At 40.5% G+C, this 16,156-nt stretch overlaps 1 protein-coding gene across 2 annotated transcripts in view; it reads right to left on the bottom strand.

Annotated features, from left to right (window-relative positions):
- The window catches only part of CHD1 (chromodomain helicase DNA binding protein 1), a 55,661-nt gene extending 40,122 nt beyond the window's left edge, over positions 1 to 15,539 (bottom strand). For both annotated transcript variants that reach the window (XM_039566510.1, XM_039566511.1), the window contains exons 1-2: positions 15,189 to 15,539; positions 13,193 to 13,398 (exon numbers count right to left, since the gene is read on the bottom strand). In XM_039566510.1, the coding sequence (XP_039422444.1) occupies positions 13,193 to 13,245 (53 nt within the window). In that variant the 5' untranslated portion in view covers positions 13,246 to 13,398; positions 15,189 to 15,539. The remainder of the gene's footprint in view (positions 1 to 13,192; positions 13,399 to 15,188) is intronic.
- Positions 15,540 to 16,156: the final 617 nt, after the last annotated feature.

Here is a 16,156-nt window from a genome sequence, read left to right as displayed (position 1 = left end):
TAAACAGATCTCATGCAAAGCAGTCTTACAACATCATCAGACCCAACTAATGATCCACTTTGGATACAAAGCAGCACCTTACTTGTTTTTTACAAAATACCTGTAAGAAAGCAGCAGCAATGAAGTAAAAACACAGACCTATGTAACGTTTTCTAAAAATTAAGAAATCCAGCAAAATCCACCTTGGGACAAAGGGAGAAGAGTTACATAAAGAGGAGAATAAAAAACTACCTTTCCCCTCATAATAAATGTAAAAGTGAAATGTATCTGTGGCATTTTCTAGCCATGTCTCCTAAGCAATGTCCATACTGAAAAAATGGGGCAGTGAAAATGAAGTCTTACTGAAAACCCAATCTAGCAGCAGTTTTCCATTTCAACTTCTATTCAGCATAGATACTAGCAGTTTACTATATCATATCAATTTAACACACAGAGACCAACCATTTCTAGCCTCTGCAGACGTAACATCACTGGGACATTATCTGTACTTTTAATTTTTGTTTCACATGTAGTGCTGACCTAAACAAAATGTAACAATGAATCATTGCTTCATATTATCACATGAGCAGGACCCAGAGCGATCCTGCCTCAGGACTTAACTGAGAAACTCTCTTAAAGGCAGCCTTCCTAGTGATAAAGACAATCCATACTTCAAACTGATGTGAGGAACTCCAGTGTTTAACTAAAGGCTTTATCATTCTCTAAGGAGCCAGCCTTTTAGTTGCAGTATTTGCCCTAAGGTGGTCTTTGAAAGAGAAACAGCTTCCCCCTCTCCCAGCCTCACCACACTTCTTTGACAAGAAAAAACTGGCACATGAAGACAGTGGTTTTTAAAGAGGGGTGCACACAAACCATAAGGTGTGCAAAACAACTTGTGGGGGTATGTAAAGAGCATATTGGAACCACTATTTAGATTTATTTTTATCTAAAACAAACAAAACCAAAAAAACCCACCCAAATCCAAAGCCACAACAAAGTAACAACCCAGGAATTAAAAAAAAAAAAAAAAAAAAAAAAAAAAAAAAAAAAAAAAAAAAAAAAAAAGGAAAGAAAAAAGAAAACCCCAAACTACAAATTCAACTCTGCAAACATTCAAGTATTTAATGGTTTGACACTTGTAAACTCACTCAGCCCATATCTCTGATAGGCCTGTATCACATAAGGCAGTTGTGGGGCTCTGGGGGAAATAGTGCTCCACAGCCTAGATGGGTGACAGTGGTGCAATCACTCCATTCCTTCTGTGTGCAGGGAGACAGACTGCAGTTTGTCTCTGCCTGATTAGGTGGATTCATGGATAGCATTACTTATTTTTAACCAAACTAACCCTGACAGAATGGAGAAGCGGTTTAAAAAGAGTCTGTAAGGAAACAATGGACTGAAGGTACTGTGAGTGCACGTGAAAAGAAAATGGCAGCACTGACACTTCTACTACGGTACAAGCTCTTCATAAGCCACACTCCAAGGTAACAGACAATGACAATTTAATGACAATGACATCTGACATGAAGTTGGATTAAAGAAAATTTCAATTATCAAGACTATTCAAAATATTACTTACCAGTGTTAACAATTACTCTTACCCTAAATCTGTATTGAATGTTGAGATATTAGCCAATGGTAGCATGAAACCATCACAATTAACAAGACATCTGAATAGACCATCTAGAACACAAATATAAACCTTCATTTTTTCCAGCAATGTTTCAAGTAATGTAATAGTCAATCCTGTACTTTAAAGAATGTCCCTTAATTTAATGATAGATGTTTAGCAGCCTGCTCTGAGGTTATCTTACCTAAGATCAAGGGAAAAAAATCCACATGCCATCACAAAATTGAGATTTTGCTGCTTAAAAATAGCTAAAATAAATGCATGGAAAACTACAGTGACAAACTGAAGTGCATTTCTTTGTCAACAGAGTGTTGAAAGACACAGAGAAAACATTGCTGAAGATTTGAAGAAACAAGTATTAGAACAAATCACCCGTTGCAGGAGGTTTGCAGTATGGTTGAATGAAAGTACAGGTGCTTCTAACATATCCCAGCTTCAGGACTTTCAATAATGAAATACACAAGAAATTACTTTTCCTAGGTCACTAAAGGAAAAGCATTAGAGAAGTTACCTTATCAACAGTAAACCACTTCTTTAATTAAAAAAAAAAAAAAAAAAAGGTTTTATGAAAAAACTATGCAAATGTAACTAAGAATGTGTGGTTGCTTTGACTGGAATAAAAACCAGAGTCTAATAGGGGCGATGAGAGATTGCAGTACAAATTAAATTCATCCACTCCATCAACAAAAGGCAAGCTGCTGCAGCAAAGAATCTAGAGCCAGAAGGACGCAGGAAGTCACTGATGTTCTTAATTTTAAGAAAACAAGTCCATTAAATAGTAAAGTATTTACAATACTTTGTAACAAGATAGGAAATGAACATAAAAAAAAGTATTTATACCCTAAGAGGTTGAACTGCTAAGAATATTAGTTGACCAGGAATATTAGTTTTTGGTGAGCTCTGAAGGTGTTTGTTTTAAAAAGAAGATGATTGCTTCAAACACACTGACCCTTTCTGTGGAAACAATTTGTTACCAATATACTGTATGCTACATAGCAGATATTTTTGAAAAAAATAAACAGACTTTATGTATTCCTTCCAAGCAAAAGTGACATTTTAACAATGAAAAAGCAGCGGCTTTTCAAAAGAAAATCATGCCATAGAGCCAGCATTTTTAAAACAGATGTTTGGAAAGGTTTCCATCATTATGTGATCTTATTACCAAAACCAGTGCACGTCACCTAGAAAAGCTATTGTATCTATACACATTAAAAGCTGGGAGATAAAAATTTATAGCCTTTAAAAATAAATCTTTCAAGAAGTTTCAGTGGGTTTTGAACCCACTTACTAAAAACATAAAAACTGCAATCCCTTAAGACTAATATGCAAGAAATGATTGACAGGGTAGATGGGAATTTACTAGACGAAATTTAAGAAAAACCTTTGCATAATTACCTGATGGGACTGAAAAAACTATTACTATGACTTAGTGCAGTAAACAATGCTTCTTCCATCTGAAGCCATGTATCTTTGCTAGGTATCTTCTTCAGATGTGCTGGTCATTAAAATAAGGTACCAAAATAAACTTAATGAAGAACCATACCTTCAAACCACTGTATCACAAAATGTTAAACCAAGATTTTAATAAACAAGAATATTCTTAATATTTTTAAATGAGTGCTAAAAGGGATTTTTTACCGATAAAAACGTAACATTTTTGAATATTAAATCTTTATCTCATACATTGAAGTTTTCTATTTTATGTGTATGTTTTATGAGGTAGGTTTTAGTACAAATATTATTGTATGTATATACTTCATAAATGAACTATATATACATTAAAATGCATGCTTAAATATTGACAGGAGTGCACAAACAACTATTTTAGAGACCACTGCACTAAAGGATAAAAAAAAAATCCTCCTTTATATCCTCCTTTCTCCTTAACCTAGACATACTAAGCAAGCCTTGGTTATTAAAAATGAACATAAAACTGTAATCCCTTTTGCAGAATTAACTGTGACCTGCTTCCATATGAGCAGTAATTCAGATTAAATCCTAGTATGCTAGATGCTAAACTTAAAGAGTAAATATGGAATTACTTAAGTAAAGGTATATACATTTACACACAGGCATTCAAGGAGAGCATTTACATGTCATCTCCTTATAGTAAAGGAGGAACGCAGAAACAAGAAACATAGAACTGTAAAATTTCTCTTTAACTGCTCCTACCTTTGCTCTGAGTTACAGTAATATTTACACAATTCGAACAATGCTGGGAACAGTATGCACTGCCTCACTTTGAGAACACATTCAGCCCTCACCAATACATACACCTATGGGTGAAGGTATATAAAAATAACTTTTTCTGACGCTGATATTGCTGCGTTCTCCAATGTCCCCTATGGTGTCAGTACTATCCACAGACAGAAAAGACAGAGCTTTTCAAAACAGCCTCTGTTCTCATAAACACTCTTAAGTGCCTATGAAGATGTGGAAAAAAACAAGCAGAAATGAACAGGCAGTATTTATTGAGACTGCTGTCCTGAAACTGAAGCATAAACCAGTGGAAATCAACAGAGAACCTAGAAAAAAAACCCTAAACAGATTTCAAATTAAAAAGGGTGTCTTTGGTATTTTTCAACTTTAGCACATCTACTAAATGGTGTTAATACCTTCTCTCCTTTTTCCAGGCACATGGCACTGCAGATGTGACTAATAAAACAGGCAACAGCATAGAGAACTCCTAGCACACTGCAGTGTCTACCAGCATCACTGCAAATTTAGAGCCTGTTTACCAGTTTTTGAAATGCAATTGTTTGAGTCTTTGAAGCTCACAGGAAAACACATACAGAAGTTTCAGACAGATTTTTAGTAGCTCAGCTGACATTTTCTTCATCTGCTGAAATGGGACACCCCAACAGCCAGCTACAAAAAGGCAAAAATAATTATCATCAGCTGGAGAGAGGTCTAAAACTTTTCAGAGCATGAAGACAAGTAAACTCTTATTTTAACAAGTAATCTCTGATTTTAACACCTTGTATTAGCAGAACTCCAGAAATGGCTTAACCTTCCCTGAAATGGAAAAGAAATGTGAAATAAAAAGAACATATGTATTTTCTGTAAATACTCAATGGAAGCTACCACTGCACACCAAATGATAAGTGAGGGCATTTCATACTGTGCTAAAATTTGCCTTTTAAAATCATTGCTACAATAAGGACAAAAAACCTATCTGATAGAAAGGCAGAGATTTAACTTGCATTAAAGAAACAGAAGCTAAGTTCTGCAATAAAGGTATTAAAAACACAGGGAGATAATAGCAGTTAGGTAGTCATAACACCCTTGGTTGCTTTCTTTTCTATGTTTGCCTATGGGATTCTTTAACTTCACCTGCATTTTTTGAGGCACAGCCTATAAGGAATTTATTTTCTAGCCTGTCTTGGGGTGACTTTATGATGTGTATCCCATAATCGCTGCCCTATGCCCAGAAATTAATTTTTGTACCTCTCTATGCCTTTAAACTGAGCCTGAGAGGGGGGAGGAAAAACTGAGCCAAACTTTTTCAAAGCAGTTTGCAGCTTGTTCAAGGTCACACAGAGATAGAGACTTTTTTTCAGCTGGAGAGCGAGAGGGAAGGGAAGCATGCAGCTTGCTTTTCTTTCCAGCCAGCTTTCAGCAGTTTTTTTCCTCAGCTCCTTTTCCTCCGGAGAGTTGAACTTTTGTTTTCCTGGGACTTCGTTTTTTTCCTTTTCTCTCTGCTGAACAGTTTCAACATCAGAATACAACAGGAGGAATTTCCACCGAGGCCTTGGCCCTGGACACGGGCCCACCACCCCGTTCCATCTCCAAGGAGGGAGAGAGAGATCTACGGAAGGACTCTGAATTTCCCCCCAGGTTTCTCTCAGCAGACCGGGAGGTTTTATCATTTAGCATTATTATCCTTTTCCTGTGGGTTTGTTAAATAAATAGTTTTTATCTCTTTCACTTTCCTTCGAGGAAAATTTATTTTTTCCCAAACCTGGTGGGGGAGGGTTGGTTGTAGCCTGCCTTCTCGCAGAGGATATATTTCTAAATTTGGCCAAACCGGAACATAGCCAAAGAGCTTTAAAGTGTCAGCTGATATAGTTTAACTAGGGTCCCTAATTTGACCAACCTTCCTTGCAACAAGTAATGTCCATTAGTGCAAAGTAGCACCACTGACTTTCACAAAATTAATCACCTGAACTGACATTACTAATTACTGAGATTCTGATATCATATCTCTAGGGGGTGGATGCAAGGAACATTACATATTTCCTCAAACACTGATTGGAATACTGTCACAATTAGCCGTCTGCTGCTGTTCAATGCTATCACACAAATACTGTCCCTCTCTTCAGAGCTCCTGTTACAGAAAAGGAGATGTCAAGCGTGTTATTTCCTGACAATTCCTCTTCCTATACAAGCCACGGTCTTTGCTTAAGTTGCTTCTACTGGAAATAGTTCAGCATAACACAACAGTGGATACATTACCCACTCTCCTGGAGATACTTAAGGTGGAATACGACAGATGGCTTAGATACAACTTAACCAGCCTTTTCTTTTGCCATCTGTATCTACATTTTTCTTTCTTCCAAAAAAAGCCTGACTAAAACTGGTAAGTAAAAGAAAACTCCACTATTTTTAGGCAGTTAGTACAAATTAGGACCTTCCTCTGTCTCTACCTCAGCCTTTCCAAACTTAGTCAAGATGATTTCTCTACATGACAGTGCAGAGCTGGAACCTACTTTTTACATTCAACTCTGCTGGCAGAACTGACACTTTACCTAACATAATCAGAGAAACTATCAGCATAACAGACATCATTCTCAGTTAACTAAAAATGTTTGTTGTGAATCTGTGTTTGTCAAACTCGCCCTACTTTTACTGTGTCACACTATGTCTACCCTTTGCTCTGGTCTTGTACTGATGACCTCTTCTAACCAATACTACTTTATTGTCCAACTTGCCTTTTTTTCTTACCTTCTTCCCAGATGACTGGGATTCCAAGAAGCCAAATGGCTATAGAAATTATAAACACTATAAAGACTAGAACCGGAGACGTAGATCCAATATATGCTAAGATTAACCACTGAAGACCATTTACGCTTTTAGGCACTTAATTAATCAAAACGAAATTACTATTAAGTCCCTCTTCTGTATCACATAAGCCTTCTTCCCTCCTACACCTCCAAGCAAATGACATATATTTCTTATTTTTTAAAAAGTAATATGAAAATGGCATTATGTGTTTAAAGGTGCTCCTGAATAAGAAACCTTACATTGTATTCCCTTTGCTCAACTGAAATAGAAAAAACAAAACATTCAAAAACCCAACCTCCCCTCTCCAAACTAAACTAAGACAGTAGTATAAAAGACTGTGCAGAAGAGTGGACCCTCATAAGGATATGGAAAATAGAAACAAACATGACGGGTAAAGCACTAAGGATGATCTCCTTGGTACCACTGAAGTGAGACCATTTCTTTACTGTGCAAACAAACCCCAGTAACGATGAAAAATTTAGCAGTCAGCAGTAACTTTCAGTAGCAGGCCAACAGCATTTACTGAAAATGAACAGCAGGTCTCAGGATGGAAGTTCTACGTGAAAAATTAGTTCCATGTATGTTAACAAACTGAGGTGTAAAGAAAGAGCACTTTCCAGGATATGCACTTAAGAATCCTCTTACCTCTAGCCCTTGATCGTTGCATCTGTCCACCAGCACATGTCAAATCTGATTTGGTAAGGAATTTAGACACACTGAAGGAATTTGTCTAGTTTTTTTAACTGTCTCTGGGTACTCCCTACAAGTTCACAACAAATCTATGCCCGAATGTCATATTTATTTGCAAAGATATCTTTGAAAGAAAAGCAACATAGGTTAGAGAAGGTACCAAAGCAGGTAACAGGTTAAAACAAATGGTTTTTTTTTAACTCCCCCAAATAAATACTTATGCAATGAAACTGGGGAATGCTTTGGGGAAATGACAAGCTTAAAGCACATATCCTGCCTCAGAGCCATTAGTTCTTTCAACAGTCTTAAGTTTAGCTTCACTAGCTTATCCTTTAAAACAAGGTGCCCCTGAGAGGATCATACAACAAGGAACTAGGCATTAATACAAATCCTAAAATGGAAAGCTAAACAAGCCATGTTGCAAAAGAACTGACAGAAAGTTTAGACTCCTGTCTAGGTTAGTAACAGATCCAAGAACAGCTAATTTAACATCACTGATTTCAAGTGCATTCATTAGGTGAAGTTACCTTACTGATCAAGACTAGCAAGACAGAGAGTAACAATTTAAGCGAACTAAAGTTCAACACACTAAAAAAGAAAGATTACTATCTGCAGGGTCTTTGAAATGTATCTGATATGACAGTGGACTGTCTCCTTTGTTGTTTGGTTGTTGGGGTTTTTTTAAACAAGCTGAAGGAAGGCAAGCATTGGAATATGAAGAGCCCATTCAAAATGTGCAGAAGCAACAGATAGTAAATGCCAAACCCATAAAATGGCAAGTAAGCTTCTTAGGCAAACGCTATATAAGTAGTAAGCTTTTTTCAGTTTTACTTCTTCAAGAAATCTTAAATATTTAACCTCATTATAATGCATAAGGCAGATTTATCTTATTCACCACTGTCAGTAAAGAACAGAGGGCACAAAGAGTATCATGTTCAATCTACCAAATGTTATTTCCTGTCCTCAGCTATTACAGAGTATGAACTCAATTGAGTTTTTCTGGTATGGGCTAACACATTGTGTTTCCTGTCCTGCAGACTTCTTATCTGCTGGTACTACTATAAACACAGCAATGTTATCAAAATTAAACTGATTACCTACCAACTTTCATGACCCTATGAACCACATTGCAAGTCTTTATTTGAAAGATGCAAGTCACACATCTTAAGAGCACAAAGAAGTTCCAGGAACCCTTCCCAAGGCAGGAGGTATCAGTCATTACCCAGGGGTCTACTACTTTTTTGTGTAATGTGAGCAACCTTCAACACACAGCTGGATCCAGCAGCAACACAATGATGTATTTACCAGAAGCTCCTTAGAGACCACCAGCAAAAAAAGTATTAAATGGAATTTAATTAAAAAAAAAAAAAAAAAAAAAAAAGCAAGCCAGTTGAAGTGCCACATCTGGATAGGCCTGATGCATACACTGCCGGTATCACAAAACTTCACTCTGTCTTGAGGAACACGAAACGCTTGCATCAGCTAAAATCTTGAAACTCTCAGAATAGTGGAATTTAATCTAAAATATGTGGTACAGGTATGTGGCATCCAATTGGGTTAGACAAAAACTGGGGATAAACTTAACAGGAGTTCCAAAACCAAACTTAAGACCACATGCAGAATGAGAGCCAGACCATGAATTAAAATATTTTTTCCTTTTAGTTGGAAAGGTTTCTAGGAAAAAAATACTTGGGTCTGGATACATCTGGATACACGTTCTATCTGAACTCTTCCAAAAAGAAGTGAAAAGATGCTTTTAACTTGGATTTGGACAGCTTATCATGCTTTAATATTCTTAATTCTGTAAGAGATTACTCTTGACAAAATAACAACTTGTTAATTAAAGACAAAAACACTGCAAAGAATTTACTTTATCCACTAGCTGTTTACAGTACGTTCTACCAAAAGTCTTCCTTACCATTCAGGTACTTTAGTTGATCAGAGAATTCCTGTGCATGAAGTATTTATCTAAATATATATAGCTTTATGTATATGCTCTCTCTTGCTACATACACACATTTTTACTAATATTATCAATTAAACTCCTACTAAAAATAAGCCAGTGCATGCAAGTAATTCTGCAAATATGCTTGGTCAATTTCAGTTTTAACTCCCACTTAGATTTCAGGAAAGCAAGAACCTGAAGTCATGGCTTTCAATGAATCTTTTTTACTTTCTATGGAAGGTATGCATTTATATAGTAAATTGAAGCCTGTTGACCAAGTCTTTACTTATGTGCTCCACAGACTACGCAACCCACAAAGCAAATTAAATCCACTGAAATTACCATCTTCTCTCAACATCAACGTTCAAGTGTGTATAGACTTGTAAAAGTCTTTGGTGTAAGAAGCTGCTTACTGCAAAAATGGCCAGCTACCTTCCACTCACGTTACACTGAGCACATGCCTTTTTACTAGGAAAGGAAGGTTTGCTCAAGCCCTCTCTACCTTGTTCTGCAGAAACACAGAAGAGCAAAGAGATGGGAAATCAGGTTGGTATTCAAATAGTACCAACATTTCATTGCTGCAGTCCCTGTTCTACCTGGCACCTGTCTTGCAAATCAGGTGTAACTGCCCTTCCTTGCTGATTAAGCTTTCTTATTACTATGTAACTTGAATGTATGTATTCATACTGAAGTTTGTATGCTGAATTGTTCTGAATGCTGTCAAGAATGCTATACAAAGATGCTCCACTTATGTAAGCTTCTCAACGTACTGCTAAGAAGTCTTTGTGTCTACACTCACTTGCGATCCAGATGAACAGTATCTGTGATATTTTACCTTGAGCTACTTCAAAACATTATGGAATAGTTATTTCAAGTAAACAAGAAGCTGGAAAGTAGACTCCACTGTGATTATTGAACAGAAATCAGAACACCAAGCAACAAGACTAGTTAACAATGTTTACAGTAATTTCCATCATGCTCGGTTCTAGTACTGATTTAGAGCTTCAGAGGTTCCTGAAATAGGCAAGGGAAGTCCAAATGGTGTGGCCATGCAGTTTGCCATCTGTAGCAAAACAGAACTTCAGGACCAACACCTGCAACCACGGAAAGTTTTTTAGTGATCTAGCAGAGAGATGAATAGATGCAACACTGGAGAGGTATGAAGCAGTGTGGAAAACTGTTCATTCTTCTTACTTCAGAAAAAAAAAAATCACCTTCACAGCTAAACACAGTGAATAAAGGACAGCTACAACTCCTTACCACAGTGCATCAAGTCAAAAGTCTATGACCAGTCCCTTCTCCAGCCCTCCTATTGCTGAGAATACTACAAGCTTTCCACAACTTTTTCAAGTCATGGTGTTCCTATAAAACACCATGTAATGGTGTATTTTTGTAAAGCCAGCCATGATCCACTGCTTAACCTTCTGAAGTAATGATGGTGGCTCCCCTGTATCAGGCTATAATTACTATCACTCCAGAATGACAGCAATGGAATTTGACATCAGACACCCAAGGCAAGGGAAACGGGCTTTACTGCACTTGTAAAGTATCAATTTTGCAAACTGACACAAATTTTCAAAGACTTCTCCTAGTTAACACCAATGCTGCTACTTAGATTATCACTGTATTCACCTCCATCTTTTCTTTTTTCCTACTAATTCTTGAATTTGATCTTTGCAATTTATTCCCAGCAGCAGTTCTCAATTGCTTTCTTCACTTATTCCATTTCCATCCCTAGCATTCTGAATGGAATGGGATCACTATAAGCTTAAACATATTCTGTGCTGATCCTACTTCCATTCTCTAAAGTTCACATTTCCAGATATGAAGGATAATTACACCAACACTTCGAAGTTACAGTTAACTATCTGTCTACAGCTGCAGCTTGCTAAGGTACCTCACCTCAGAGTGAATACCACCTAGAGTACTGGAAACCTACCAGTTAAAGAAAAAACCACACAACTATAACCCAAGGATAAGTAAAATAAAAATATTCCGTATTATTTTAATAATGGAACTAAGTTAGACAGAAAAGGGTTCCATCATCTAAAATGGCAAGTTTTCTCGCTTCGCTTACAAGAACAGCTTTCTGATAATGAACATGAAAATAAAGTTTCCAAGGCCTGCCTGTGAATTAGACTATGGGGTTATGTCACAGGTTAGTAATGAGCATTCTGGACCAAACCACCACAGGTTATCAAGTGACACAAGCCTAGGAAAAACCGTTGTTTGAATTTTCAATTTTTTGAAGCTTTAAGATGTACTCAGCAGGACATATAAAATGAAGAACAAAGTCTCACTTTGCAGACAAATGTGAAGCTTTGAGTACTGTGCATCCTCCTGATACTTATTTTTCATTAAATTCATGGGAATCTTACAACATTTAATTGTTTAATCTTATGAACCCCTACGGCTTTTAAATAACTTTGATATACAGATACTTATGGCCATTCACAGTTCAATACAAAATAGTTTCTCCACAGACCTTTAGCAAGGTGGCTTCTTTCAAGTAGTTCGAAAATTCACACACAAACTTGTAGGTTCATGTTTGTTGGAAGCTTTTGGTTTGGCTTTTTTTAAGTGACAAGGAATATTTTGCCCCAGATGAAACTTCAAACTTGTTTGTTAACTGTAACAGTATCAACTTTATAGGAAGCAGATTTCTTCAAAAATTACTATGTGGTAGAGCTTTCAAATTATTCACAACATTGAAAATGTACTGTCTTTCTAGAACACTCCTGTGTATTAATAGGAAGCTTAACATAAAAATACACAACAATTATAAAAGTCTCTTTAGTTTCACTGTTCGTACATTTCCTTGTGATTTGCATCCAGGGTCACCTAAACAATTCTCCCTTCCCTGTCCTCCCAGTCCATCATACACTGTAGAAGTTTGATGGCCAGCACATGCTGACTGATCAGCTGGCAGTCATACATTCTTCTTGCATTTCTTCTCTTGAGGCAGTAATTTAGATCTCTCTCTATCCAACTGGAAGTTTCCACAGTCTGCAGAACATAGTTTTTTTATGGCACTCTGACTGACAGAATTAGCTAACCACTTCAACAGGCAAAGAACAGATCTGACAGGAAGAGGGGCAGAAAAACAGCACAGTCACCTTTTAGAGGAGAAGTCTAAGGCCCACCTTTTATTGGCGAGTTGATTTTTAAACCTCTCGGTTTATCATATTTCTAGTTTTGGAAATCTAAACTTTGTAGCACTGGAGGGGCTTTTTGAACTTGGAATTGTAAGTGAACTTAATTCCACCCCTACTAACCGGCTGTCACCCTGCATGGATGCAAGGACATTCTAATCACACTCTTCCAAACATTTGAACATTCTGCACCTGATAGAAGTAATTTGACATTAGAGAACTGATTTTAGGTTTCTTTTTAGTTAAGAACACAGCTGGAAAATAGTCCTTTAACTTCTGAATACAAATACAAAGTTAACACTTTCAGCTATACTAGTATGACAGCTTTAAAGAATGACAGAATTATAAACGTATTTCATATAAAAAAATGAAGTGAACCACTGCCCCTTTAAAGACACCCTAATTAGGGTTTTATACAACATATAGTATGTATGTGTGTCTTGCACTTTATAGAGGATAGCTTTATTTTAACATTTTAAGTCAATATTTTTGATACCTCAGGCACTTTTTTCCCTCAAGAGTGATACTATTCTGCTGGATGCCAACATGGCTTTAATACTACTTCAGCTTCATTATGTAAGACATATACAAGATCACTCCCATTCTTAGCTGAAATGATGTGAACATAACAAGCAGATTAAGCACCTGCAAGAAAGCAAAGCCATTCTTCCTACCTATGATCTGCATGCTAACCACAACACTTCAGCGCTCAGTTCAAATATAATTTAGTTTTAGTAAACAAAATATAAGAAAATACATAGCCAGGAATAACTGAAATAAGCAAGTGCTTACCTTGACTCTCCACTACTGTTTCTTACACTTTCTTCATCACTGTGCCCATTCATTGTAAATCTTAAGTTTAAAAAATAAATAAAAGTCCACTCAGGTTACAAGGTGGATATCAGGAATCCGCTTCTTGGTACTGTGTATGTTTTCCAGACACTGTATGTGTTTGCTTTAGTGTTCTCAGCGGGTATTCAAGATTTCTCCCAAAATACCTAAAATAGGAAAGGAAAACATTAACACAGTTTTAAAGTATGTTTGCAATTAAAGACCTACCAAAAATACTACATTTTTTTCCACTAACAGTGAAAGGGGGCATGTTTGACGTCACATGTGTAACTCAAAAGTAGCATTTTTTTTGTGTGCTACCTGTTCACGGTTGATCATTTTATCACCATTTCCTTTTCTGAGGGAAAAAAAAAGGATTTTTCCTGCTGTCTGTGAAAACGTCCAGAGAACAGCAGGTCCTCATATTAGTCATATTTAAAAAACTGGAAGATCTAAATAAAATGCACAAAATGCAGGGAAGACCTGTCTCACTTTTTGTTTGACTGCAGTGGGGTTCCACCATACACTTCTTTACGCCATCATGCTTCTTTATGCAACTTTTCATGGATAGTGCTATAAAGATGGCAATTTCTGCTGAATGACTAGCTGCAAAACAGGAAAAGTTATGGAAATTACAATTTCTTTAGTACTGGAGGGTGAGAACAGTTTACTGCCTATCTGCACTACTATACATTGTGTCTTAACTTTTGACATAGTATTGAATTCAGGACAAAACAGATCTAAATTTTAAAGAAAAAATGCCTACTTGAAGAGGTAGGTAAATATTAATGTTCTGCTAAGATCTGCTAAGTAAAATGTATTTCATACACAAAACATAGCGGAAGCATTTCCAGAAATACACGTAATGCTAACCACTTACAGTTGTGGGTTAGGAGCAGGAAGATAAAAGACTGTACCGTTTAACACGAGTTCCCACGAAATCAAACCAGCAAGATCCCACAGATGGAATGATCATTATTCCATATACATGAGTATCTTAGGCCAGATCATTAGGCAGTAAGTATTCGATGCAGCCAGAGAAAGTTAAGTCTCACGGTGAATGGGCCGCAAGTATAAACTCAGTGATAATCAGACCAAGACATGCGCCCTCACAGACTTGGCGGTGTGAAGGCGATTAGGGTCTTGCCTGCCTCGGGGTGCTCCCCTCGAACAAGCCACAGCCCAACCCCAAGCCCATCGGGGCCGTGGTGAGGGAACCCTCGTTCTGGAGCGGGCACTGCCCTGCGCTAACACCGCCGAGGCCGCTGCGGCCCGCGAACAATAGCGATAAGGGAGGGGAGCGCGATCGGAAGGAGCCCCGCAGCCGCAGTGGGGCCGCGAAGCGCGGCCGGGGACCCAGCGAGGGAGTAGAGGGCACGCCGGGAGATCCCGCCGCGCCCTCGGCACGCGGCAAACACCACGGGCAGCGGCAAAACTTTCTCCCCGCCGCCCACTCTCTGCTCCGTGCCGACGCGATCCCGACTCTCATCCCCTGCCGCCCGCGCCGCTCTCTCGCTGCCCGCCCACAGGGAGCGCGGGCAGGGCCGCCCGCCCGCTCCGCTATCGGCGCGGCCTGCACGGGCGCCGCTCCCTGGCAGCACTTCCACAGCCACCGCCGCCGCCCTCCCACGATCTCTTCCCCCGGCGCCCCCCACGGCCCGGAGCGGAGCAGCGGCCGCTCTCAGGCCGCCCGGGCGGCTCGCACTGGCTCCCCCCGCAGGAGGGCGCGGGAGCAGCTCGACCCCACTGCCCACCTCGGCCCCGGCGAACCCCTCCCTCCCTCGGCGGAGAACAGGGAGCGGGCCCGAGGAGCCAGCCCGGCGCTGGGCATCCACCCCCCTCGCGACCGGCAGCCGGGCCGCATTTCCTCTGCACTGCCCGCCCCCACTCCGGCTTTCATCTCCGGCAGCTGCACAGCTCCCGGCCGGCGAAGGGTGCCATGGCGGCCTCTGCCTACCTGCGCTGCGCGGGGCCCGGCCGGCCCAGCCCTCCCCGGGCCCCCCCACGGCCCGAGGCCTCGCTGCGCCCCGCGGGGCGTACTGCTGCTCGTACGGCAGTCCCGGGTCGTGGGCGGCTTCCGCGGCCGCGGCGGGGCCTGGGTGGCCGCCGCTACTCCGGCCGGCTCCGCGCTGCCCGCACCGCGGGCTCGCTCGCTCTGCCGCTCGAACAATGGGGTCTGGACCACGCTGGGAGGGGCGCCGGGAGAACCGGGGTGGGCGCCGCTCCGCTCCGCTGCCGACTCCTAAGTCCTGCCGACCGCCGCCATCACGCCGCCACTCCGCTCAGCCTCCCCCTCCCGCGGTCGGATGGAAACCCCGGGCGTGATGTCAGCCCTGCGCCCTGGGACCGACCGGCAGCGGGAGGAGGAGCCTCGGGCGGGGGCCACGAGCCGCGCTGCTGCCGGGCCTCGGGTAGCGCGGCAGAAGCGGTGCGGTCGCCCGGGGAGCCGGCGGGCTCGGTCTCGTCTCCTGCCCGCCATCCGCCCTTACCTCCCTTCTGCCTAGCGCTGGGAAGGGGCTCCCATCCCGAGGGGCGCCCTGAGGCGAGCGGCGCGACTGCAGCCTGGCGCGGGCCACTCGGTACTGCGCTTTGCGGTTTTCAGTGTAAAATCGCGGCCCGACGAAAAACGCAACTGCGTTTCTCACTGCGCGCGGTTCGAGTGGTGCTGGAGCGTACTTAGGTAGGCTTGGACTATCCCCTGGCAGAGGGCTGGCCTTCCTCTTTAAATCCAAACATGTACGCCCAGTCCTATGCTCGGTCCTTGCCAGTGATCAGGACGGTTTAACGAGATGCACGGTCGTTATTGAAAAAACGAAACAACCTAAACCCCCAAAAAACAACACACAAGCAAAAAAGTAATTTGTGTGTCCAATTGTTCCCAGAATGGCAAAAGAAAGTAGTAGCTGAGTGAGACTGTGCTGTAAA

The sequence above is a fragment of the Corvus cornix genome, chromosome Z, assembly GCF_000738735.6.
Source record: "Corvus cornix cornix isolate S_Up_H32 chromosome Z, ASM73873v5, whole genome shotgun sequence".
In the NCBI taxonomy this organism is placed as follows: Eukaryota; Metazoa; Chordata; class Aves; order Passeriformes; family Corvidae; genus Corvus; species Corvus cornix.
The sequence above is the reverse complement of the archived record's forward strand: the minus strand, read 5'-3'. Positions and strand labels throughout refer to the sequence as shown.